The sequence below is a fragment of the Nycticebus coucang genome, chromosome 6 (assembly GCF_027406575.1).
Source record: "Nycticebus coucang isolate mNycCou1 chromosome 6, mNycCou1.pri, whole genome shotgun sequence".
Lineage (NCBI taxonomy): Eukaryota > Metazoa > Chordata > Mammalia > Primates > Lorisidae > Nycticebus > Nycticebus coucang.
Window position 1 is genome coordinate 34,895,931 of NC_069785.1, and position 21,230 is coordinate 34,917,160.

The 21,230-nt window shown below is 39.1% G+C and overlaps 1 protein-coding gene across 6 annotated transcripts in view; it reads left to right on the forward strand.

The window, feature by feature from the left end:
• SLC12A6 (solute carrier family 12 member 6) overlaps nt 1-19,453 on the forward strand; it is a 99,002-nt gene extending 79,549 nt beyond the window's left edge. For all 6 annotated transcript variants that reach the window (XM_053595019.1, XM_053595018.1, XM_053595017.1 and 3 more), the window contains 16 exons: nt 573-731; nt 908-1,006; nt 1,278-1,335; nt 3,076-3,250; nt 3,535-3,653; nt 5,472-5,570; nt 8,783-8,902; nt 9,968-10,072; nt 10,461-10,629; nt 13,193-13,388; nt 14,086-14,255; nt 15,116-15,247; nt 15,852-15,959; nt 16,423-16,607; nt 16,950-17,083; nt 18,709-19,453. In XM_053595019.1, the coding sequence (XP_053450994.1) occupies nt 573-731; nt 908-1,006; nt 1,278-1,335; nt 3,076-3,250; nt 3,535-3,653; nt 5,472-5,570; nt 8,783-8,902; nt 9,968-10,072; nt 10,461-10,629; nt 13,193-13,388; nt 14,086-14,255; nt 15,116-15,247; nt 15,852-15,959; nt 16,423-16,607; nt 16,950-17,083; nt 18,709-18,800 (2,120 nt within the window). In that variant the 3' untranslated portion in view covers nt 18,801-19,453. The remainder of the gene's footprint in view (nt 1-572; nt 732-907; nt 1,007-1,277; nt 1,336-3,075; nt 3,251-3,534; nt 3,654-5,471; nt 5,571-8,782; nt 8,903-9,967; nt 10,073-10,460; nt 10,630-13,192; nt 13,389-14,085; nt 14,256-15,115; nt 15,248-15,851; nt 15,960-16,422; nt 16,608-16,949; nt 17,084-18,708) is intronic.
• The last annotated feature ends 1,777 nt before the right edge of the window (nt 19,454-21,230 follow it).

Consider the following 21,230-nt stretch of genomic DNA (forward strand, 5'->3'; position numbering starts at 1 on the left):
TGTATGTACCAGAGCATTTTGTCAAGTTGTATTTGAACTAAATGCGAAAGACATGTTTTGGGTTTCATTTCTTGGAACTCTCCCTTCTTAGGAGGGGTATCATGTTTTTATTTATTACTATATAATATATACGTGTGTGTGTACTCAAATAGAAGCAAAAATTCCTCTAGAAACCATATAAATGGCTCAGCACGTGTAGCTTAGTGGTTAGGGCACCAGCCACATATACCGAAGCAGGCAGGTTCAAACCCAGCCTGGGCCTGCTAAACAACAATGACAACTGCAACAAAAAAATAGCCGGGTGTTGTGGCAGGCACCTGTAGTCCCAACTACTTAGGAGGCTGAGGCAAGAGAATCACTTAAGCCCAAGAATTTGAGGTTGCTGTGAGCTGTGCCACGGCACTCTACTGAGGGTGACATAGTGAGAATCTGTCTCAAAAAAAATAAATAAATAAAATCCTGTAAATGAGGAGTCTGATTTTGAATGTTATTTGGATTATTATTGTTTAGAAATTATCCATTTATCTTCTTTCCATACTGCTGTTGCATATATTTCCTTTTTCCCACTACAGAGAATCTCTGGAGTAATTATCTACCCAAGGGAGAAATCATTGAAAAGCCATCAGCCAAATCTTCTGATGTCTTAGGTGGCTTAAACCATGAATATGTTCTTGTTGACATCACTACCTCCTTCACTCTTCTGGTGGGAATCTTCTTTCCCTCTGTCACAGGTAAGCAGGTAGGCTATTGTCTATTTTAGAAGCTGTCAGACCCAGGGAGTGATTTTTCTCAGGAGACCGAATTATATTCTTAGAACTCCTAGGTTTGCCTTGTTTTTAGTATCATTATGAATATCAAAGTATTCAGGAACTCGAGAGTTTAACTTGTTTCTTTCCCCTCTCTAAAGGTATCATGGCTGGATCAAACAGATCTGGAGACCTGAAAGATGCTCAGAAGTCTATTCCCGTTGGTACTATCCTTGCCATCCTGACCACCTCCTTTGTCTGTATCCTTTTCATGACTCCAGTCTGAGTTCTCATCATAGGAACATCCAGTAGAACAAGGGTGGTCAGTATTGTTATTCTGATAATAAGGATATCTGTTTTCTACCACTTCTGCCAGATAATCTGCCCACTTCATATATAAAATTTAAGAAAGAATTTATGGATTAGTGAATTTAGCAGCTCATTTTACTACCAGAGGAAATATCCTACCTGTCTACTTTCTCTGTCTTGTTACAGAATAAATTGCAGTTTCCTTGATTCTTAATCTGACAGATTTAAGCAATGTTGTCCTTTTTGGTGCATGTATTGAAGGAGTTGTTCTCAGAGACAAGTGAGTAGTTCATTTCTTTATAATAATTATGTGTCTGTCTTCCATGACATCTGGTTATCCCACATTTCCAGGACAGTTATAAAGTGAAGTATCCAGCCCTGAGGTATCAGTCATGACTAAAAATAAGAAAAAAAATCTATATACGTACATAGTATTTTTAGTCATGACTGGATACGTCACTTTATACATACCTCACTTTACACATGTCCATATGTATGTATGTATGTAGATTTTTTTTTTCTTATTTTTAGTCATGATTGATGACTTTTCAAGTTGGGAGGAGGGGGAGAAAGGGATGTGTAAATTCCCAACCAACAGGTAAAGTGCACAGATTGATGACTTTTCTCCCCCTCCTCCCAACTTTTTTTTCTTATTTTTAGCCATGATTGACTAAAAATTGTACGTGTGTATATATATATATATATATACACACACATACACACACACACACACATATATATATAGAGAGAGAGAGAGAGAATCCCAATAATACAGGTAGTCCCTTTTGGAAGCCATAGTAAACAAAGTCAGTAGTGTGAATGTCGAGATGTGTATAAAGATGTTAATGATAGTATTTTGTATAATAGAAAATCAACACTAGAGGAATGGATAGTATAAATGATGATGCAGTATTAATTCAAACTAGTAAAAGTTTTATTCATAGTTTTTTATGATAAAAGAAAATGCTTATGTTTAGGAAGAATATGCAGTTATAGATGTAATGAGATCTCAGTTTTTCCCCAAAAGCATATATTTTTATAATCTGAAGGGAAAGTTATAATTGAGGTTTGGTTTATTTCTGGCCTCACAGGTTATTTTAACCTTAATATAGGTCAACAGTGCCTTTTAATCAAATCTGTTTATCTTTTCATTTCTTCTTTCTTTTTAAATTTCATATTATTATGGGAGTACCTGTGTTTTGGTGTCCTTCACCCAGAAAGTGTGCTATACATCTGTGCAGTATACTTTATTGTGAAGGGGAGGGGAGTTTGTTATAAAAGTGGGTTTGGCCCTTTCTTTTTCTCCTGCTCTTCTTCTTTTTTTTTTTTTTTTTGTAGAGACAGAGTCTCACTTTATGGCCCTCGGTAGAGTGCCGTGGCCTCACACAGCTCACAGCAACCTTCAACTCCTGGGCTTAAGCGATTCTCTTACCTCAGCCTCCTGAGCAGCTGGGACTACAGGCGCCCGCCACAACGCCCGGCTATTTTTTGGTTGTAGTTTGGCCGGGGCTGGGTTTGAACCTGCCACCCTCGGCATATGGGGCCAGCGCCTTACCAACTGAGCCACAGGCGCCGCCCCATCTCACCCAGTTTTTAAGGGGGTTGCTTGATTGATCTTTTCTTGTTGATTTGCTTGAGTTCTTTATAGATGCTGGTTATCAGCCCTTTGTTGGATGTATAGCATGTCAATACCTTCTCCCAGTCTGTAGGTTGTGTGTTTGCTGTACTGCTTGTGTCCTTGGCTATGCAGAAACTTTTTAACTTGATCAGGGCCCCTGTTGGGGTTTTCTTCATAAATTCTTTCCCTAGGCCAATAGCTTCAAGAGTTTTTACCACACTTTCTTCAAAGATTTTTATATTTTCATGACTTAAGCCTAAATGTAAAATCCTTTACCTTTCTTAATATTCATGTCTATCTCAATTTTGATTCTCTAAAAGTAATAGAAAAAAGGTGACTATGTAGTCTTAAGTCTATAAAGTTATTCCATATTAAATTTCCCCACGCTTATTTCTTTCACAGGTTTGGGGATGCTGTGAAAGGTAATTTGGTGGTGGGAACCTTATCTTGGCCATCTCCATGGGTGATTGTTATTGGCTCCTTCTTTTCAACATGTGGGGCTGGCCTTCAGAGCCTCACAGGTGCACCAAGACTGCTACAGGCTATTGCCAAGGATAACATCATACCATTTCTAAGGGTGAGTGAGCCATTTCTGTGCCCACTTCTTTTTTCCCACATTTTATGAGAAACAGTGTGGTCTTTGTGAGCTTAGGGATTACTAGATCATAAATGTAAAGACACGGGGTTTTAGTATAAGACATTCTAAATCCCTAATATGAGTTTATATGAGATTTCTGCAAAGGTTTAAAAATATCACAGTTGTAACATTATTATCTTCCAGATGTCTGAAACTGTAGGACAGAGGAATCAGGAGCATTGACTCAACACTCTTATGTCCCGTATTTTCCCTTTTACGTGCAGGTTTTTGGCCACAGCAAAGCCAATGGAGAACCTACCTGGGCTTTACTTTTAACTGCCGCCATTGCAGAGCTGGGAATCCTTATAGCCTCCCTGGATCTTGTGGCCCCAATTCTTTCCATGTAAGAGCCAGTTATTTTCTTCAGTTATTCTTGTTGAGATGGTATACATTTCTAATACAGTCAATTTCCATCTGTCATATAACAGTAGTGATAACAACAGAACAGGCCAAATACAGGTATAATTTCACTTAAGAAACATTCCTGGCTCAGCGCCTGTGGCTCAAGCGGCTAAGGCGCCAGCCACATACATCTGAGCTGGCGGGTTTGAATCTATCCCGGGCCTGCCAAACAACAATGATGGTGGCTGCAACCAAAAAATAGCCAGGTGTTGTGGCAGGTGCCTGTAGTCCCAGCTACTTGGGAGGCGGAGGCAGGAGAATCACTTGAGCCCAGGAGTTGGAGGTTGCTGTGAGCCGTGATGCCACAGCACTCTACCCAGGGTGACAGCTTGAGGCTCTGTCTCGAAAAAAGAAAAGAAAGAAACATTCCTGAGAACTTTGATATAAGGCTCATTTTTATAACTTATGATGTTTTTTTCCTATCTATATGCCTTCAAAAGTTCTTTTTTTTTTTGGTAGAGACAGAGTCTCGCTTTATATAGCTCACAGCAACCTCCAACTCCTGGGCTTAGGCGATTCTCTTGTCTCAGCCTCCCAAGTAGCTGGGACTATAGGTGCCCAGCTATTTTTTTTTGTTGCAATTTGGCCAAGGCCAGGTTTGAACCCACCACCCTCAGTATATGGGGCTGGCGCCCTGCCCACTGAGCCACAGGTGCCGCCCAACTTCAAAAGTTCTTTGTCTTCTCTTCTGATGCATAATCAATTCATTAAAGTTTTTACCACTTGGGGCGACGCCTGTGGCTCAGAGGGGTAGGGTGCCGGCCCCATATGCCAGAGGTGGTGGGTTCAAACCCAGCCCTGGTCAAAAACTGCAAAAAAAAAAAAAAAGTTTTTACCACTTTTAGCTTTTTATTCATCTGTGCCTTACTTCTTACCTGGCCCTGTGTAATACAGTATTCTGGGAATACAAAGATGTATAAAATACAGTCGTAGAGAACTGATGATAAGGAAACCAGTGGTCCCTGTTTAGTGTGGTGAATGCCGTGGTAAAGGTGGACACTGGTGCCATAGGAACACCAAAGCAAGGCATCTAAACAGACTGGGACTCAAGGAAGATCTTCTGGAGGAAGTAACACTTATATTTTGAAGGATGACTGGTTATTTGCTAAGCAGAAAAGGGATAAAGAATATTCCAGGCAGGCAATGCATATAAAGCTCTGAAGAATGAAATACTGTAGCACATTCAGAGGATTAAAAGTAGTTTGACTTGGCTGGCGTAGAGGGAGCATGTTGGGGAAAGAACAGGCTAGAGAAGTAGGTCAAACCAGATCAGAAGGACTGGAACTTTAACCTGAAGTGCTGGTAATCCCTTGAAAACAAAATAAATATGTTTTATAATGATCTATTTGGTATAAAAGATGGATTACAAGGAGACTAGAATTGAGCTAGGAATGCTAATTGGAAAGAAGAAATGAGAGCCTGAACAAAGGTGATAGTAATAGAGATGAAAGGGAAGGAAAGAGGGTTAGAGATTTTTAAATAGGTAGAATTCACAGGATTTGAAAGGTGAATTTGGAACAAGGGTGAATAAGAAAGAGGAAGTGTGGATTATTCCAAGAAAACTGGGTAGAGAGTGGTTATGTCATTGACCAAGAAGACATAGGATGAGCAGGTTTGTGAGAAGAGGTTTACATTCCTCTACTTTCTACCTAATCGGGCTAGTGGCCTAGAAATACACAAAAGCTCTCTATTTAAAATATCACTCGAAATAGTTATTTTATAGTTATAATCATTATTCTCACTCTTTTTATTCTTGCAGGTTTTTTCTCATGTGTTACCTCTTTGTGAACTTGGCATGTGCCTTGCAAACATTACTTCGAACACCAAACTGGAGACCCCGGTTCCGCTACTACCACTGGTAAGTCTGCTTTCTTTTTTCTTCTTACTCACATCACTGAACTAAAAACTAGGAGTTTAGGTTCTCAATATATATAGTATTTCTTCTTGGTTAGACATTTCTCTACTGTTCGTTTCAACTTATAAGTCTCATCTGAATCCTTATCCTCCTTTACTATTTTTTTCTATATTACTTTATGAGAAATACCCACTGAGAATAAAAATCAAAACTACAAAGTAAATATTTCCAGCTTTCAACATTCTTCAGGTTAAAACAATCTTCCCTTTACATAGCTATTTTTTTCCCATTTTTTACTTAGGGCTATGGAATCAGGTCACCCAGGTTCAGATTTCAGCTCTACTATTTCCTAGCTTTGTAACCTTTAGCAGAGCATATAACTATGTAAAATTTCATTTTAGTCATTTGCAAAATGGGAGTAATAAATCTCAAGTGCTTAGCCTGGTGCATGGTACTTAGTAAAGCTCCCAATAAACTGTTGTTGCTGCTGCTGTTATAGGCAAGTTATGGTCAAGCCATCAAAGTTTTTTAGCTATCATCCCATCTATTTCCCATCTCTTTTCACTCATAACTAAGTATTCTTTAATTATGTTCCATATGGCTGCAGTCTCCAACCTCCAGAACCAGGCCATACAGCAGTGGGCAAGTGAGCAAAACTTCCTCTGTATTTATAGCCACTCCTTATCACTCACATCACCATCTGAGCTCCACCTCCTGTCAGATAAGTCCTGGCATTAGATTCTCATAGGAACATGAACCCTACTGTACACTGCAGATGTGAGAGATCTAGATCGCACACTCCTTGTGAGAATCTAATGACTGATGATGTGAGGCAGAAATATAATGTGCTTGAATCATCCCATGCACACACACACACTCCCCAGTCCTGAAAAAATTGTCTTCCCTAGTGCCAAAAAGGTTGGGGACTGCTGCTATATGGGGAGGGTGGGATGGGGGTGAGAGATAAAAACTTACCTGTTGGGTATAATGAACATTATCCTGGTGGTGGGCACGCTGAAAGCCCTGACTTCAGCATTATAGTGTATATCCATGTAACAAAAACTTTTGTACTCCCTAATGTTTGAAAAGAAAAAGAAATACTCCCCTCAGAAGTTTCCCAAAAGCATTCTTCCTGATTCCATATAGATGCCTGACCAGTAAATGGTAGTCCCATTTTGGTTTAGTCCACACCACTTTCCATTTCAAAATAAAAAGAGAAATGGTGGATTTATACTTTAAATTTCCTGTTTACTAAACACAAGGAAGTGGGAAGCTAAGCAAAGAGAAGAGCTCATACTGTTATTAATCATCCCTGTGCACAGAATGTTTGCCGAGTTGCTTGTCAAGCTGGTTTATACTAGCTTTGTCATGTGTAGGATGTTTCTGATTAGTTACACCTTAAAATATAAGTATTTAAAAATTCAGTGAATTAGGCGGTGCCTGTGGCTCAAGGAGTAGGGCGCCGGTCCCATATGCCGGAGGTGGCGGGTTCAAACCCAGCCCCGGCCAAAAAAATAAATAAATAAATAAATAAAAACTCAGTGAATTATTTACTTGCAGTGAAAAATGAGGTATTCTCAGGCAAATCACTTTTTATTACAAATTCCAGAGAAGAACCATAAAAGGACATTTGTTTAACAAAAAGTAACCACATCTGGATGGGACTCCAATCACCAGCTATTTACTAAATAAATTCCCAGAGAAAGATAGTTTATCTTTAAAGAATCTTTATTCTTTTAATCATTAACAGAAGAAGCTGGAAAAAGTATAAAATTGTGTCCTTATATGTACTTGTTGGTACATTTCCTTTTGCTAACTTTCTTTTAATTTGTTCCTGGTGTGTCACTTAATCAATGGTGGGCAGTGATGTGATCTTTATCAAATAAAAATTTAGGCCTTGAACTAATTGTAATGCTTTGACTCTCTTTCTAGCTTTAACTCTCATGAAAAGTTCATTGTGAACATTTTTTGTGTGTGTTGCTACTTTGCTTCTGTTAACTTTCTATCTTTCCCTTTACCCTATGTTTTCATTAGATCCTGATTTTCTCCATAGATTAACAACATTCCTATTTATTCTTTAAAATTTACCATAGATCTAGGAAGAAATTCATTTTTTACACAGAAAAAAGCTTTAATAAATATAGTTTTCTACCTAATTTATTTGATCAAAATAAGCATTTCTTTACTCTGCCAAATTTCCTCTTTTTTTTTTGGCCAGGGCTGGGTTTGAACCCACCACCTCCGGCATATGGGACCGGCACCCTACTCCTTGAGACACAGGCGCCGCCCTACTCTGCCAAATTTCTAATGCAGATTTTTCTGAGTGGATTCTGAAATTATGCTAATAAATGTTCATTAAAAATTTTAGGAAAAATTTGTGAGGAATATTTACTTGAAAAATTTTAAAAGATTATATAGAGTTATTAACATTTCTGACTGTATATTTTCTCCCTGCTTTACCAAGTATCAATTGCCCTCATAACTACAGATGACTTTCCTAATGTCCCGTTCATTAAATTTTTCCAGCAATAGTAAACACCTTCTAGTACAAACCATATAGTTTGGGACTCAATGCACATCTGTTGACAGTTGCCAGTTCATGAAAAGACACCTCTAGAATTGAGAATAAGCATTTAGAAACTTTTCTTCTGGCTCAGCGCCTGTAGCTCAGTTGTTAGGGCGCTGGCCACGTACACCAAGGCTAGTGGGTTTGAAACCAGCCTGGGCCTGCTAAACAACATGTCAACTGTAACAACAACAACAAAAAGATAGGTGGGTGGTGTGGCGGGTGCCTGTAGTCCCAGCGACTTCGGAGGCTGAGGCAAGAGAATCGCTTAACCCAAAGAGTTGGAGGTTGCTGTGAGTTGTGACACCACGGCACTCTATCTAGGGCAACATTATGAGACTCTGTCTCAAAAAAAAAAAAGAAAGAAAGAAACTTTTCTTCTTCTTTCTTTTTTTACTCAACACTATACTAACAAAAAGCATTCAGAAACTTTTATAGCAATTTGACATTGCCACAGCACCCAGGGGTGTGATAATTTTTCTAATAATTCATATTTATTGCATTTTACAAAAGTTTTGTCTGTAATACATTGGAAAGTTTGTTAAGAAATAATCCCTCACCACAAATACAGAAGCATCTTTGGCACAGACTTCTTTTCTAGCTGCTTAAAAAGATACTTTTTTGTATTTGTGTTCTTTTAATTTTCCAGGGCCCTCTCTTTCATGGGAATGAGTATCTGTCTGGCTTTGATGTTCATTTCTTCCTGGTATTATGCCATTGTAGCTATGGTAATAGCTGGTATGATCTACAAGTACATTGAGTACCAAGGGTGAGTATGGATTTGACCTGGGTCTTTGATACCTGTGAAAAGTAGCAAGACTAGCCAGTTTGGTTAGGGCTAGCTCAATGAAAATTACATTAATGACCTAAATAACTTTATTTGTTCACCTAAATTTTGTACCTCTAATTGTTCTTAACCACCTTATAGATGCAAGCTTTTTTCATTACAAGGGAAACTTGTGGAAAAAGTATGAAGTGAATGGATCAATGAAAAATAACTAAAAGACCATATCCAAATAATAATAATTATGAGCACTAAACAAAGTATAACCCAATTTTTTTTTTTTTAATTGAGATAGTCTCACCTTGTCATCCTTGGTAGAGTGCTGTGGCATCATAGAGCAACCTCAAACTCTTGGTCTCAATCAGTCTTCTTGCCTCAGCTTCCCATGTAGCTGGGACTACAGGCGCCTGCCACAACACTGGCTATTTTTAGAGACAGGGGTCTCACTTTTGCTCAGGCTGGTCTCAAACTCCTGAGCTCAGGTGATCCACCTGCCTCAGCTTCACAGAGTGCTAGAATTATAGGCGTGAGCCACCGTGCCTGGCCAAATAAAAATATTTTTGCTGATTTCTTCAGTGAAGGGATTAACTGAAAAGAAAAAAAATTAATCCTGAATAAGGTTAACAGCCTCACTAACACCTTCCAAAAATGAGGAAAAAGTAACATCCTGATTCTGAAGATAATACTAACTTAAACTTTTTCCTCATTATTTTCAGAATAACTTAAACTCTGGTCTGTAATAATTTTCTAATCCAGTGTTCTATGTCATACTATTGCTTTTGAACTGTTCCATAGAAATACCAAGTGAATGACCCTATCAGATTTTATTCTGAACTGTTTCTGCAGTGTAATCTGTTGGTGCAGGGTGGTGTTGATCTGCCAGCAGTGGGGTCATTATGTCCAGCATTATATAAATCACTAATCTGAGTTCTAACCTTCTACTTTGTGGTATATGTTACTTTTAGGTTCAGAAAAAATAAACTTTGCTTTTTGAAATTATACTTAACTATAATTTAATCTGTCTCCGCTCTATTCTCCTTTTTCTCCCAGAGCTGAAAAAGAATGGGGTGATGGTATCCGAGGGCTGTCCCTCAGTGCAGCCCGGTTTGCTTTGCTTCGGCTGGAGGAAGGACCTCCACACACTAAAAACTGGAGGTAAAGAAACAACACTAGTGGTGTTTGGCGCATAGTTAACACACGTAAATGTGTACTTTGCTGGTGACAGGATAAGGAAATCGTGTGCCCTGAGGAATTGGTACAATGGACCTGTTTTGAACTATTTAAAATCCTTGATTTCTTTCTTTTCTTTTCTTCATGTGATTTATGATCTAGATTGCTACCATTTGAAGACTGATCAACTTGAGATATATTGGGAGCATTCATAATAACCAGTACTCTCATCCTGTCGTTTCCTCTGATCTCTTCCTCTGTCAAATTACATGTTTTATATGTATAGATCTCCCAAATTAAAGGGTGGATTTGTCATTCTGTTCTCCAAAACCAAAATGTTTCTTCCCCTCCACCCCCACCAATCTCTCAACAGGCCTCAGTTGCTTGTATTACTGAAACTAGATGAAGACTTACATGTCAAGCATCCTCGCCTCCTCACATTTGCTTCACAGCTCAAAGCAGGAAAGGGTCTCACTATTGTGGGCTCTGTCATCGTGGGGAACTTCCTAGAGAACTATGGTGAAGCCTTAGCTGCTGAGCAGGTAAGAGTCAAGACTTTTTATATAGTAGAACTTAGCTTATATCTCTGACGTTAATAACGGTAGAACCTCCATAGTTGACCTCCTCCCTATATTGACCAACTCCTTAAGTCAACCTGATTTTCATAGACTAGACATTCATCATATGTACAGATCAGTACAGTAGGCCTAGTTCCTTATGTTGACCACCTCCGTATGCTGACCAGTTGTTACAGTCTTTTGGGTGGTCAACTTACAGAGGTTCTACTGTTTTAAGACCTCAGATAATCTCATTCCTGAATGCTCTAGGGGGTTTCCCGCTTAGTGTTAACTTTAAAACACTCATTTTTTTCCCAAGTAATATGAGCCAGAAGATAATTAATTCTTCTTACCTAAAGCATTACTAACTATAAAATTATTCAAGCTAACATTATTTCCAAATAGACTCTAAACATTGATCTGATCACTGAGAGAAGTCATGTAAATAAATCAGTCTCTTGAACTATGTTGGGAGGGGTCCTCTCAATCTTGGTAATCTTGTGACAACAAGGAGCAACGAGCAACTTTTCATCCTCTTCTTTTTTTTTTTTTTTTTTTTGAGACAAAGTTTCCCTGTGTTGCCCTGGGTAGAGTACCATGGCATCACAGCTCACAGCAACCTCCAACTCTTGGGCTTAAGCAATTCTCTTGCCTCAGCCTCCCAAGTAGCTGGGACTACAGGCGCCCACGACAACGCCCGGCCATTTTTTGGTTGTAGTTGTCGTTGTTTGGCAGGCCTGGGCTGAATTTGAACCCGCCAGCTCTGGTGCATGTGGCTGGCACCCCAGCCACTTGAGCTACAGGTGGCGAGCCTCTTCCTCTTCACTAATAGATTGCTTTTCTATTTCTAATTAGCCATACTGAATGTTAAAGTTCTACCATAAGAAGGAATTAGTGTTCATTCTAATACTTATAAATGATAGAACTAATCCTATTGTTCAGAGAAATTTTCAATCATATTTGAGAAATTTTACTAGATTTCATTTTGGAATGCTTTGAAATTCTAAAAACTATAAATGCTTAAAAATATTAGTTCAGAATAATGGTAAAAATTAATAAAAAGTACACAGGATTGTGGCCAGGTATGGTGACTTATGCCTGTAATCCTAGAACTTTGGGAGGCCAACATGGGAGGATTACTTGAGACCAGGAGTTCAAGACCATCCTGAATAAGAGTGAGACCCTGCCTCTACAAAAAATAGCAAATTAGCTGAATGTGGTGATAAGCCCCTTTAGACTCAGTTATTCAGAAGACTGAGAGAAGAGGATCACTTGAGCCTAGAAATTTGAGGTTGCAGTGAGCTATAATGAGGCCATTGCACTCAAGCCTGGGTGGCAAAGCAAGACCTTGTTTCAGGAAAACAAAAAAAACACAAGATTGTAAATCAAGAGAGTGTAGTTTTTATCCTAGTTATATCACTGATTTATTTTTATTTATTATTATTTTTTTTAGAGACAAAGTCTCACTTTGTCACCCTCGGTAGAATGCTGTGGCGTCACAGCTCACAGCAACCTCCAGCTCTTGGGCTTAGGCGATTCTCTTGCTTCAGCCTCCTGAGTAGCTGGGACCACAGGCGTGTATCACTGATTTAATCTGTGCTTTTGAGAAAATTGTTCCATTTTTCATACCATTGTGCCCTTTTTTTTCTACCAAATAGGATGGAGTAACAGTATATGAGATATTGTTGGCTTGACTAAATAAAAGAATAGTAAATGCAAATACAAGTATCATCAATAATTACCATTAAAATGTAAAAAACGATATGGGAATGGGAGAAGCCAAAAGGAAAACATACATGGGGTCAGCCACATATAATCCTAACACCTTGGGATGCCAAGGGAGGATCACTTAAGCTCAGGAGTTCAAGACCATCCTGAGCAACATTGCGACACCTTTTCTCTACCAAAAAGAGAAAAATTAGTGTGGTGGTGCATGCCTGCAGTCCTACTTGGGAGGCTAAGGCAGGAGGACCCCAAGAATGTGAAGATGCAGGGAGCTATGATAATGCCACTGTATTTTAGCGTGGGGAAAAAGAGTGAGATTCTGCCTCAAAAAAAAAAAAAAAAGAAAGAAAGAAAGAAAATTAAAATATATCTGAGAAAATTATAAAGTGAAACTGAATCATCAGATCAAATTTCTAGAAAGGTAAGTCAGGACATGACTAGGGCTGAGGCAGGAAGAAGATCATGTTCAGACAAGTGAATCACCTGGTCAGTGGAGAAAAAATGTTGAATATTCACTATGGGGAGATCCCTGTTCTCAAATTTTTGGTATGTTAACAAAGGGCGAAAAGCAGAAAAGAGGAAAAGAGAGAGAGAAACTACATATAGACAACTAGCTATAAAAATATAGAGTAAGGACTTAGTGAAAAAGACAAAGGATCATGAAATGTCACTGGGATGATTTTAACTTTTTGGACTTTCCTATAGGCTATCCAGTCTTAGGCAGAGTTAAGAAAGAGGAGGGAAATATAATATGGAGAAGGAATAATGGTTTAAAATATCCAAGGTAAAGCAATTCAGTGTTGAGATCCTGTGTCTCTTTCAGACTATAAAGCACCTTATGGAGGCAGAGAAAGTAAAAGGATTTTGCCAGCTGGTGGTGGCTGCCAAGCTGAAAGAGGGCATTTCCCACCTCATCCAGTCATGTGGCCTTGGGGGCATGAAGCACAACACGGTGGTGATGGGCTGGCCCAATGGCTGGCGCCAAAGTGAAGATGCTCGCGCTTGGAAGACATTTATTGGTACAAATCATTTCCTGTACAATAAATAATCCGAGAGCCCAGATAGGGGATTTATCTGTTACCTCTAGCCTCCTAAACTAAGAGACTATGCCATTGCTAAAACATAGTCTTATAAGGCACCTAAAAAACTAGTAGTAGTAATAAGGCTCAGTGCCTGTGGCTCAAGCAGCTAAGGCGCCGGCCACATACACCTGAGTTGGCGGGTTCGAATCCAGCCCAGGCCACCAAACAACAATGATGGCTGTAACAAAAAACTAGTAGTAGTAATAACTGGATTCCACCCCCCTGCAGGTTTACATGATGTTCATGAATTGTTTATCTCTGTCAAGTCTTGTGCTAAGAATTATTTCCAAAACTGCCAAATTTTCATTTGTAATTTTCCATATTGATGTTCTCACAGGAATTGGAAGAATTATTCTTTAGCATCAAATTCTCTCAATTCACGTATTTCCCTCTTAGAAATAAATATATCCAGTAACATAAACCATGGTTCTCAATCTAATTCTGTTAGCTATCCTATTTTTCTCAATAATTTTTGTTGAGAATATTTAATGAGGTATAACTTACTATGTAAATAGGACACCTTGCTCAAAAAAGTGTATAAAGAACATTATCCTTATTTTATTGCATGGCGGAAACCAAGACAAGCCTAAGGATTCTTCTTTGCTCATTCTGATTCTTTCTTTTTTCTCCCTAGGCACAGTTCGAGTGACAACTGCTGCCCATCTCGCCCTGCTAGTGGCTAAAAACGTCTCCTTCTTTCCCAGCAACGTGGAACAATTTTCTGAGGGCAACATTGATGTGTGGTGGATTGTGCATGATGGGGGGATGCTCATGCTCCTACCCTTCCTACTAAAACAACACAAGGTATCTTAGACAACATTTTCAAAAAGCCTTTCTTCCTTCTGTCTTGATTCACTGGACAGACTCTTCCTCTTTGACCATGTAGTGTTGGGGCTTAGAATCTGAAACTGGGGACTATTCTTGGCTGTCTCACTTTCAGCTTTATAAGAAATCATCGTGTGTGTATTAGTGTATCTTCAAGTGAAATTAAGCAAATTAATAAAGTTCCATATGAGCCTTGGGAAAAAGACTAAGATGTGCAAAACATCTTTGGAAAAAAATCAAATACTAGAACCCTAACAGGGTATGTGTGTGTGCATTTTACATACATAGATACTCATCCTTTGGTAAGACTCAACTGAAATTTAAAATAGGAAATATTATAGTGTGCATAATATCATTAAAGTACTATCTGAATAAACAGCCCTCTTACTGTATCACAAATCTTTACCTTTTAGCCAGTTTTTTCTTGTTATGAAATTAAGAACTCCCTAAAACTGTATTTAATTGGTTGTTTAGTCAGTCTTTTGCTCTAGTACAGTGGTTCTCAACCTTCCTAATGCCGTGACCCTTTAATATACTCCTCATGTTGTAGTGACCCCCAACCATAAAATGATTTTCGTTGCTACTTCGTAACTGTAATTTTGCTACTGTCATGAATCGTAATGTAAATATTTGATATGCAGGGTGTATTTTCGTTGTTTCAAAGGGTTCCGTTGAGAATTGCTGCTATCCTATAATAGCAGCAAGTATGAAGCTGGGAACAAATACCGTCAGTCATACTGCAGCAAGGTTGTTCTTGGTGATAATGCCTCATGTTTTAGGAAGTAACTTTTTTTTGCCTTATTGAATCTACTCTCCCATGGACATATGCACTCTCTTAGGTGTGGCGCAAGTGCAGCATACGTATCTTCACAGTAGCCCAGCTAGAAGACAACAGTATCCAGATGAAGAAGGACCTAGCCACCTTCCTGTACCACCTGCGGATTGAGGCGGAGGTGGAAGTGGTGGAGATGGTAAGAGAGTTGAGTTTAGGATAGAAGACCCCACTATGCCCCCATTTGCCCACCCTATCTTCCTCGAACCTTTTCTGATGTGGAAAATTGTTCACCTCTAAATGTGGATTAATCACTTAGTGTCAAAAAAAAAACCCCAAACCCTAATTTGTTGACCTAAATAGAATGTGTATGTGATGTGTTTTTGGTGTTTGTTTTTGCTTTCTTGTTTTTGTTTTATTACACAGCCCTTACATTTCTCCTAGATTCTTAACCTGCTTACTATAGTTTTATTAATTTTTAATTAATATATTCATGCTTAAAATCACACATGACTTTCTTTTTAAATAACTGAGCAATATTTAAAAAACAGATAATATTGTTTGTGTTTTGTATTTTAAAGAAGCAAATGTGCTAGATAATGGAAAAGACTCTCAGGGCCTCTAGATTTTATTTGCAATCAGGAGGAAAGATGCGTAGGTCAAAGACTCACCAAAATAGAGTTAAAACTCAGATTGATATTGTGACACTTTCTATGGTTTAATTTAGTGAGTAGAAATAAAAATGTGTGGTTCATCTTTCTTTCTTTGTGCTTTTTGCCCTTTTTGTGTGATATTTGTGGCAGCATGACAGTGACATATCAGCTTATACTTATGAGCGCACTCTGATGATGGAGCAAAGATCCCAGATGCTCCGACACATGCGGCTATCCAAAACGGAGCGGGACAGAGAGGTGAGAACTTGCCACATCGATCTAATCCTGGCCCTGTGATGTCTGTCAGTGAAAATGACGGTACTGTAGGCTCAGCACCTATAGCTCAGCTCACCAGAGCTGGCAGGTTTGAACCCAGCCTAGGCCTGCCAAACAACAATGACTACTACAACAACAAAATAGCCAGGCATTGTGGCGGGTGCCTGTAGTGCCAGCTACTTGGGAGGCTGAGGCAAGAGAATCGCTCGAGCCCAAGAGTTTGAGGTTGCTGTGAGCTGTGATGCCATAGCACTCTACCCAGGGTGACAGCTTGAGACTCTGTCTAAAAAAAAAAAAAGTGCCAGTACTACATTGTTTTCAGGGGGTAGCAATTCTTTCCTTCTCACTTTATCAGTTATTCCATTATAACCCCATTGTTTCAAAATAATTAAAGATGGAGTATGAGAGAAAATGAAGTAGAATAACTTTGTTGGACCTTCTGCAGGCACAGTTGGTGAAAGACCGGAACTCCATGCTAAGACTGACCAGCATTGGCTCTGATGAGGATGAAGAGACAGAAACTTATCAGGAGAAGGTACACATGACTTGGACAAAAGACAAGTATATGGCATCCCGGGGGCAAAAAGCCAAGTCAATGGAAGGATTCCAAGACCTGCTTAACATGCGTCCGTAAGTTTTCTCACTTACATTCATATGACAAAATATAATCTAGTCAATGGCACAGATGTGGTTTTGCCTGGACACACAAGGCACACATCATTTTATTGTTTGCCTGTGCATATTTGTTCTCAATTAACAAACTAACCATCCTTTCTCTCCACATAGTTCACCTCCATACTGTGTTCCTAGTATAAAATAAGCAAGGGTAGAAAGAGAAAACTCAAGATAAAGAAAGAATTTTATCACATTATTCATAGTCAGGTGAAAAAGCTCTAGATCTCAAGTCTCAAGTGTTGACCATATAACTAGTTTTCTCTTTGCCTTAACTACCTCTATTTCTTCCCCACCCAGGGACCACTCCAATGTGAGGCGGATGCACACAGCAGTGAAGCTTAATGAGGTTATAGTTAACAAGTCTCATGAAGCAAAGCTTGTTTTGTTGAATATGCCAGGGCCACCTCGAAACCCTGAGGGTGATGAAAACTGTATCCTTTTCAAGAGTGGAGCTGCCAGTGTAGAAAATCTTCTTATCCTCTTTCTTAGATGAGATAACTAGATAACTATAAAAATCTTTATCAGGCCAAGTACAGTGGCTCACACCTATAATCCCAGCACTTTGGGAGGCCAAGGCAGGATTGCTTGAGGCCAGAAGTTCAAAACCAGCATGGGCAAAATAGTAAGACCCCATCTTTACAAAAAATTTAAAAATTAGCCAGGTATAGTGCCAGCTATGGTACATAACTGTAGTTCTAGCTACTCAGAGGGCTGAGGCAGGCAGGATCACTTAAGCCTAGGAGTTCCAGTCTTGGTGACAGAGTGAAACCCTGTCACTTTAAAAAAAGTCTTCATCTCTACCCAGGTTTCCATCTTTGAAGAAGGAAAACTTAAAAGTCTTAGGCAAGGCTGCTTACAAAGTGGTGAGATTAATATATTGGGGGGAGTTGAGGATGTAATATATTCTCTCTGAACCCTAAAAGACTTTTTTACATAGGTGGTATATTTGTAACATGATTTATAATATTCAGTGCATAATACTAGCAATAAAGAAGTAAGAGGAGGGAGATCTTTGTGGTGACAGAATAGTTCTGAATCTTGACATGGATCTATACATGTGACACAGTGACACTGAATTATATAAACACATTTTACCAATGTCATTTTTCTGGTTCTAATACTGTACATGAGATATAACCATTAGGGGAAACTAGGTGACAGGCACATAGGACATCTTTGTACTTGATTTGCAATTTCCTGTGAATCTGTAATTATTTCAAAACAAAAGTGTAAGAAAAAGACAAGATAAGGCTGGGACCTGTAATCCTAGCACTTTGGAAGGCCAAGGCAGAAGGATCACTTAAGGCCAGGAGTTCAAGAGCAGCCTGGGCAACATAGGAAGACCTAGTCCCTGGGGGAGTGGGGAATATATATAATATATATACATTCACACACACACTTCTCCCCCACCTTTGTTGTTTTGGTGGAGAGAGGGTCTCACTGTTGCTCAGGCTGGTCTCAAACAATCCTCCCATCCTAGCTTCCCAAAGTTTGTATTATAGGTATGAACCACCAGGCCCAATCTTTCCCCATTCTTTAAAGAACATTTAGAGAATACCTAACAAATGGGAGAGTCTTGTATTATATATTTATTTATTTTTTTTTTTTTTTATAGACAGTCTCATTTTATGGCTCTCGGTAGAGTGCCGTGGCCTCACACAGCTCACAGCAACCTCCAACTCCTGGGCTTAAGCGATTCTCTTGCCTCAGCCTCCCGAGTAGCTGGGACTACAGGCGCCCACCACAACGCCCAGCTATTTTTTGGTTGCAGTTTGGCCGGGGCCGGGTTTGAACCCGCCACCCTTGGTATATGGGGCCGGCGCCTTACCGACTGAGCCACAGGCGCCACCCGTATTATATATTTAAAAGGACTAGATTCCTGGATTATTTCACAGGGTTAAATTGAATCCAAAGTTCAGACTTTTGAATATATAAGAATTAAGACAAGCATGCTGATTTTATAGCTCTGTGATCAGATAAACTCAGGTTATGATGATGCCAGGTTGTAAATGTGTATTCTTCTTTTGTCTACTTGTTTCCTTGACAAATTCTGAAGACATGGAGTTCCTAGAAGTGCTCACTGAGGGACTAGAACGAGTCCTCCTTGTCCGGGGTGGTGGCAGCGAAGTGATCACCATTTATTCATAATGTACTCCTGAATGACTCTGCTTGGCCTCACCTTTCCTGAAAGGCCTCCATCCTCCATGGAAATGCCAGTTCTTTACCACCATGCCCAGTCAGCTAAAGGCCTGTGTTTTACACACATCCCACTGAAATCATAATGAGCTGAGTCTCAAGTACTTGTGCACAGGTACAATAGATCTATTCTTTGATCCCATATGATATGCATTTCTTAAAGAAGCAAATAATTCCTGCAACATCAATGATCAAGCCCTAAAAGCCATGTTTGACCAAAGGCAAGTTAGAATTAACAAGCTAAACCAATCAATGAATTGGTAAAAGGGATTCCGGAAATTCAACTGAAGACAAAAAGCAAGTATATATCCAACATTGAAGATGAGTCTCAGAAGTCATGGTTCCATGATGACATCATAGAGGTAACTGCCAGAAACATAGCTTCATCTTACTAAATCATGGTGAAGAATATGGGGACCTATTACCTGTGGAGATAACTGGGGGCAAGCCAAGATGGAAACATTTTTTTAGCTAATTTTCTTTATCGTACCCACTGCTGTCCTCTAATTTTATATTAGGGTACTATTGTACAAAACCTGAAACATGGCTGCAGCCTTGTATCTTCCTCAAAAACAGGAGTCCCCCAAATACCAGGTTTAAGTATCTCTACAATGTCAGTGTTATGTGCTTCACCTGTTTGCTTCTCTTCATTCAGAATCCATTCTGTGGTTCTAACACAGGCTTGTTTCCAGGTTGTTACCATGGAAATTGTTTTTTAGAAGGTAAACATTTCGTTCAGTTTTTCAAAATGGCTGAACTAAGGGAATCACAAAAGGAAGCTATTAAGATACACTGAAATAGTCTTTGGTTCTCTATGCAAAATGGACAAAACATACCAACTGTTATCTAAGAAGTATAGGTCATGATGCACGTTGACTATAAGTTCTCCTTTCCTTCTTTTTTGCCCTCTGAGTTAGGAGGTACAGGTCAAAAATTCATAAAGAACAAACACTAGCAAGACTGGACAAAATCCTTTCCTGAGAGCTTTGGAGTATCTTTTGAAAGGGGAATCTAGCAATGGAATTGAAAGTTCTAGAGCCATACTCTTCTCCATAGTGCCAAAGTTACTGAGCTGCTACTCCTTACCTACTTTACTAAAGTGGCATATAGATTAGTATAGGCCTGATTCAAGAAACTTCTTTACAAAGAAACCTGTGGCCTCTTCTCCAAAGCCATAGTTAAGACGAGGCACTCAATGCCCAAAGTATGATCATTTCCCCTTCCTTCAATTTCATTCTTCATTCAGACTGCAAAAACTTCTAACGGTCTTCCACTATTTCAATGTTGTTTCCAGAAAGCTCAAAATGTGCCAAGGAAATCCTTTTGCAAGCTCAGCTTATTTACTAATTTACAGATCACAAAACATCTGGCTTAACAAGCATAAAGAAAATACTATGTGGCTGTGTAGTAATTTCAAGTTTGTGAAATATTCATTTCTTTTACAGGATAAGTGTTTAGAGAAACTGTCCTCTTGCATATATTCACGGTTGGTTTTGAATTTCACTTATAACAAATAGTGAAATCCTTCTTTGATTCCCTAAAAAGATAAGGAAGAAGCTGAGCTAAGTGCTACAAACTCTTCATTTGACCTGTAAGGACAGAGAAGAAAACCTTTCTATTTAGCTTAAGAAATTGAGTCATTTTGATTTGCTCCCTTTGTTAACATCAATCTCCAAGCCCAATCAGGGTGGCAAAGCAGACAGGATCTTGTCTTTTTTTTTCTCCTTCCTATAGCAGGTAGAAGCATTGTTTACAACTCCTACTGCAACACTCCATAGTGGGTTAGGTCCTGTAGGACCTAATATCTTAAAAACCCATACTATAAGTCAGCCTGCCCAGAATTCCTTGACACTTAACACACCTCTGGCCAAAATGATGTATTTTTTCTATATAGAACAAATACAGGCAGAAAACAAGGTTAGTTTTAGAAGTGCTGTTTGTGGTTGGAATTCTGTAAAAATCTTCTAAGGAGACTAATTCAAGTCCCTAAAACACAAAATCACTGTTACATGGAAAAATTAGGCAAGATTTAGATCGCTGTCTAGAACATTTCATGTCTGTGTGTTGCTTATGTTGTTTCCAAAGTGTCTCGTCTCTTTTAATCACTGAAAATAAAGCAATACTGAAAACTTGATAAAAGAGAATGCACCTTAGGGGAAGGGGCTTTGTGTTTCAAGAGGGAAGAGAAAGAAAAGACCTCCTCCTGCCTTTTGAGTAAGATCCGAGCTTTTAAATCTTACATATGACTTTACCAGGGCAGGTTATAATAATATACATTCTCCTACTGTGGGCCCTCTGCCTTCCATAGTTACCTTAAAAGTTGAAATCTGAACTGCAGCACCTGTTTGACAGGTGCCAGGTTCCTCTTGGCAGAGGAAAGTA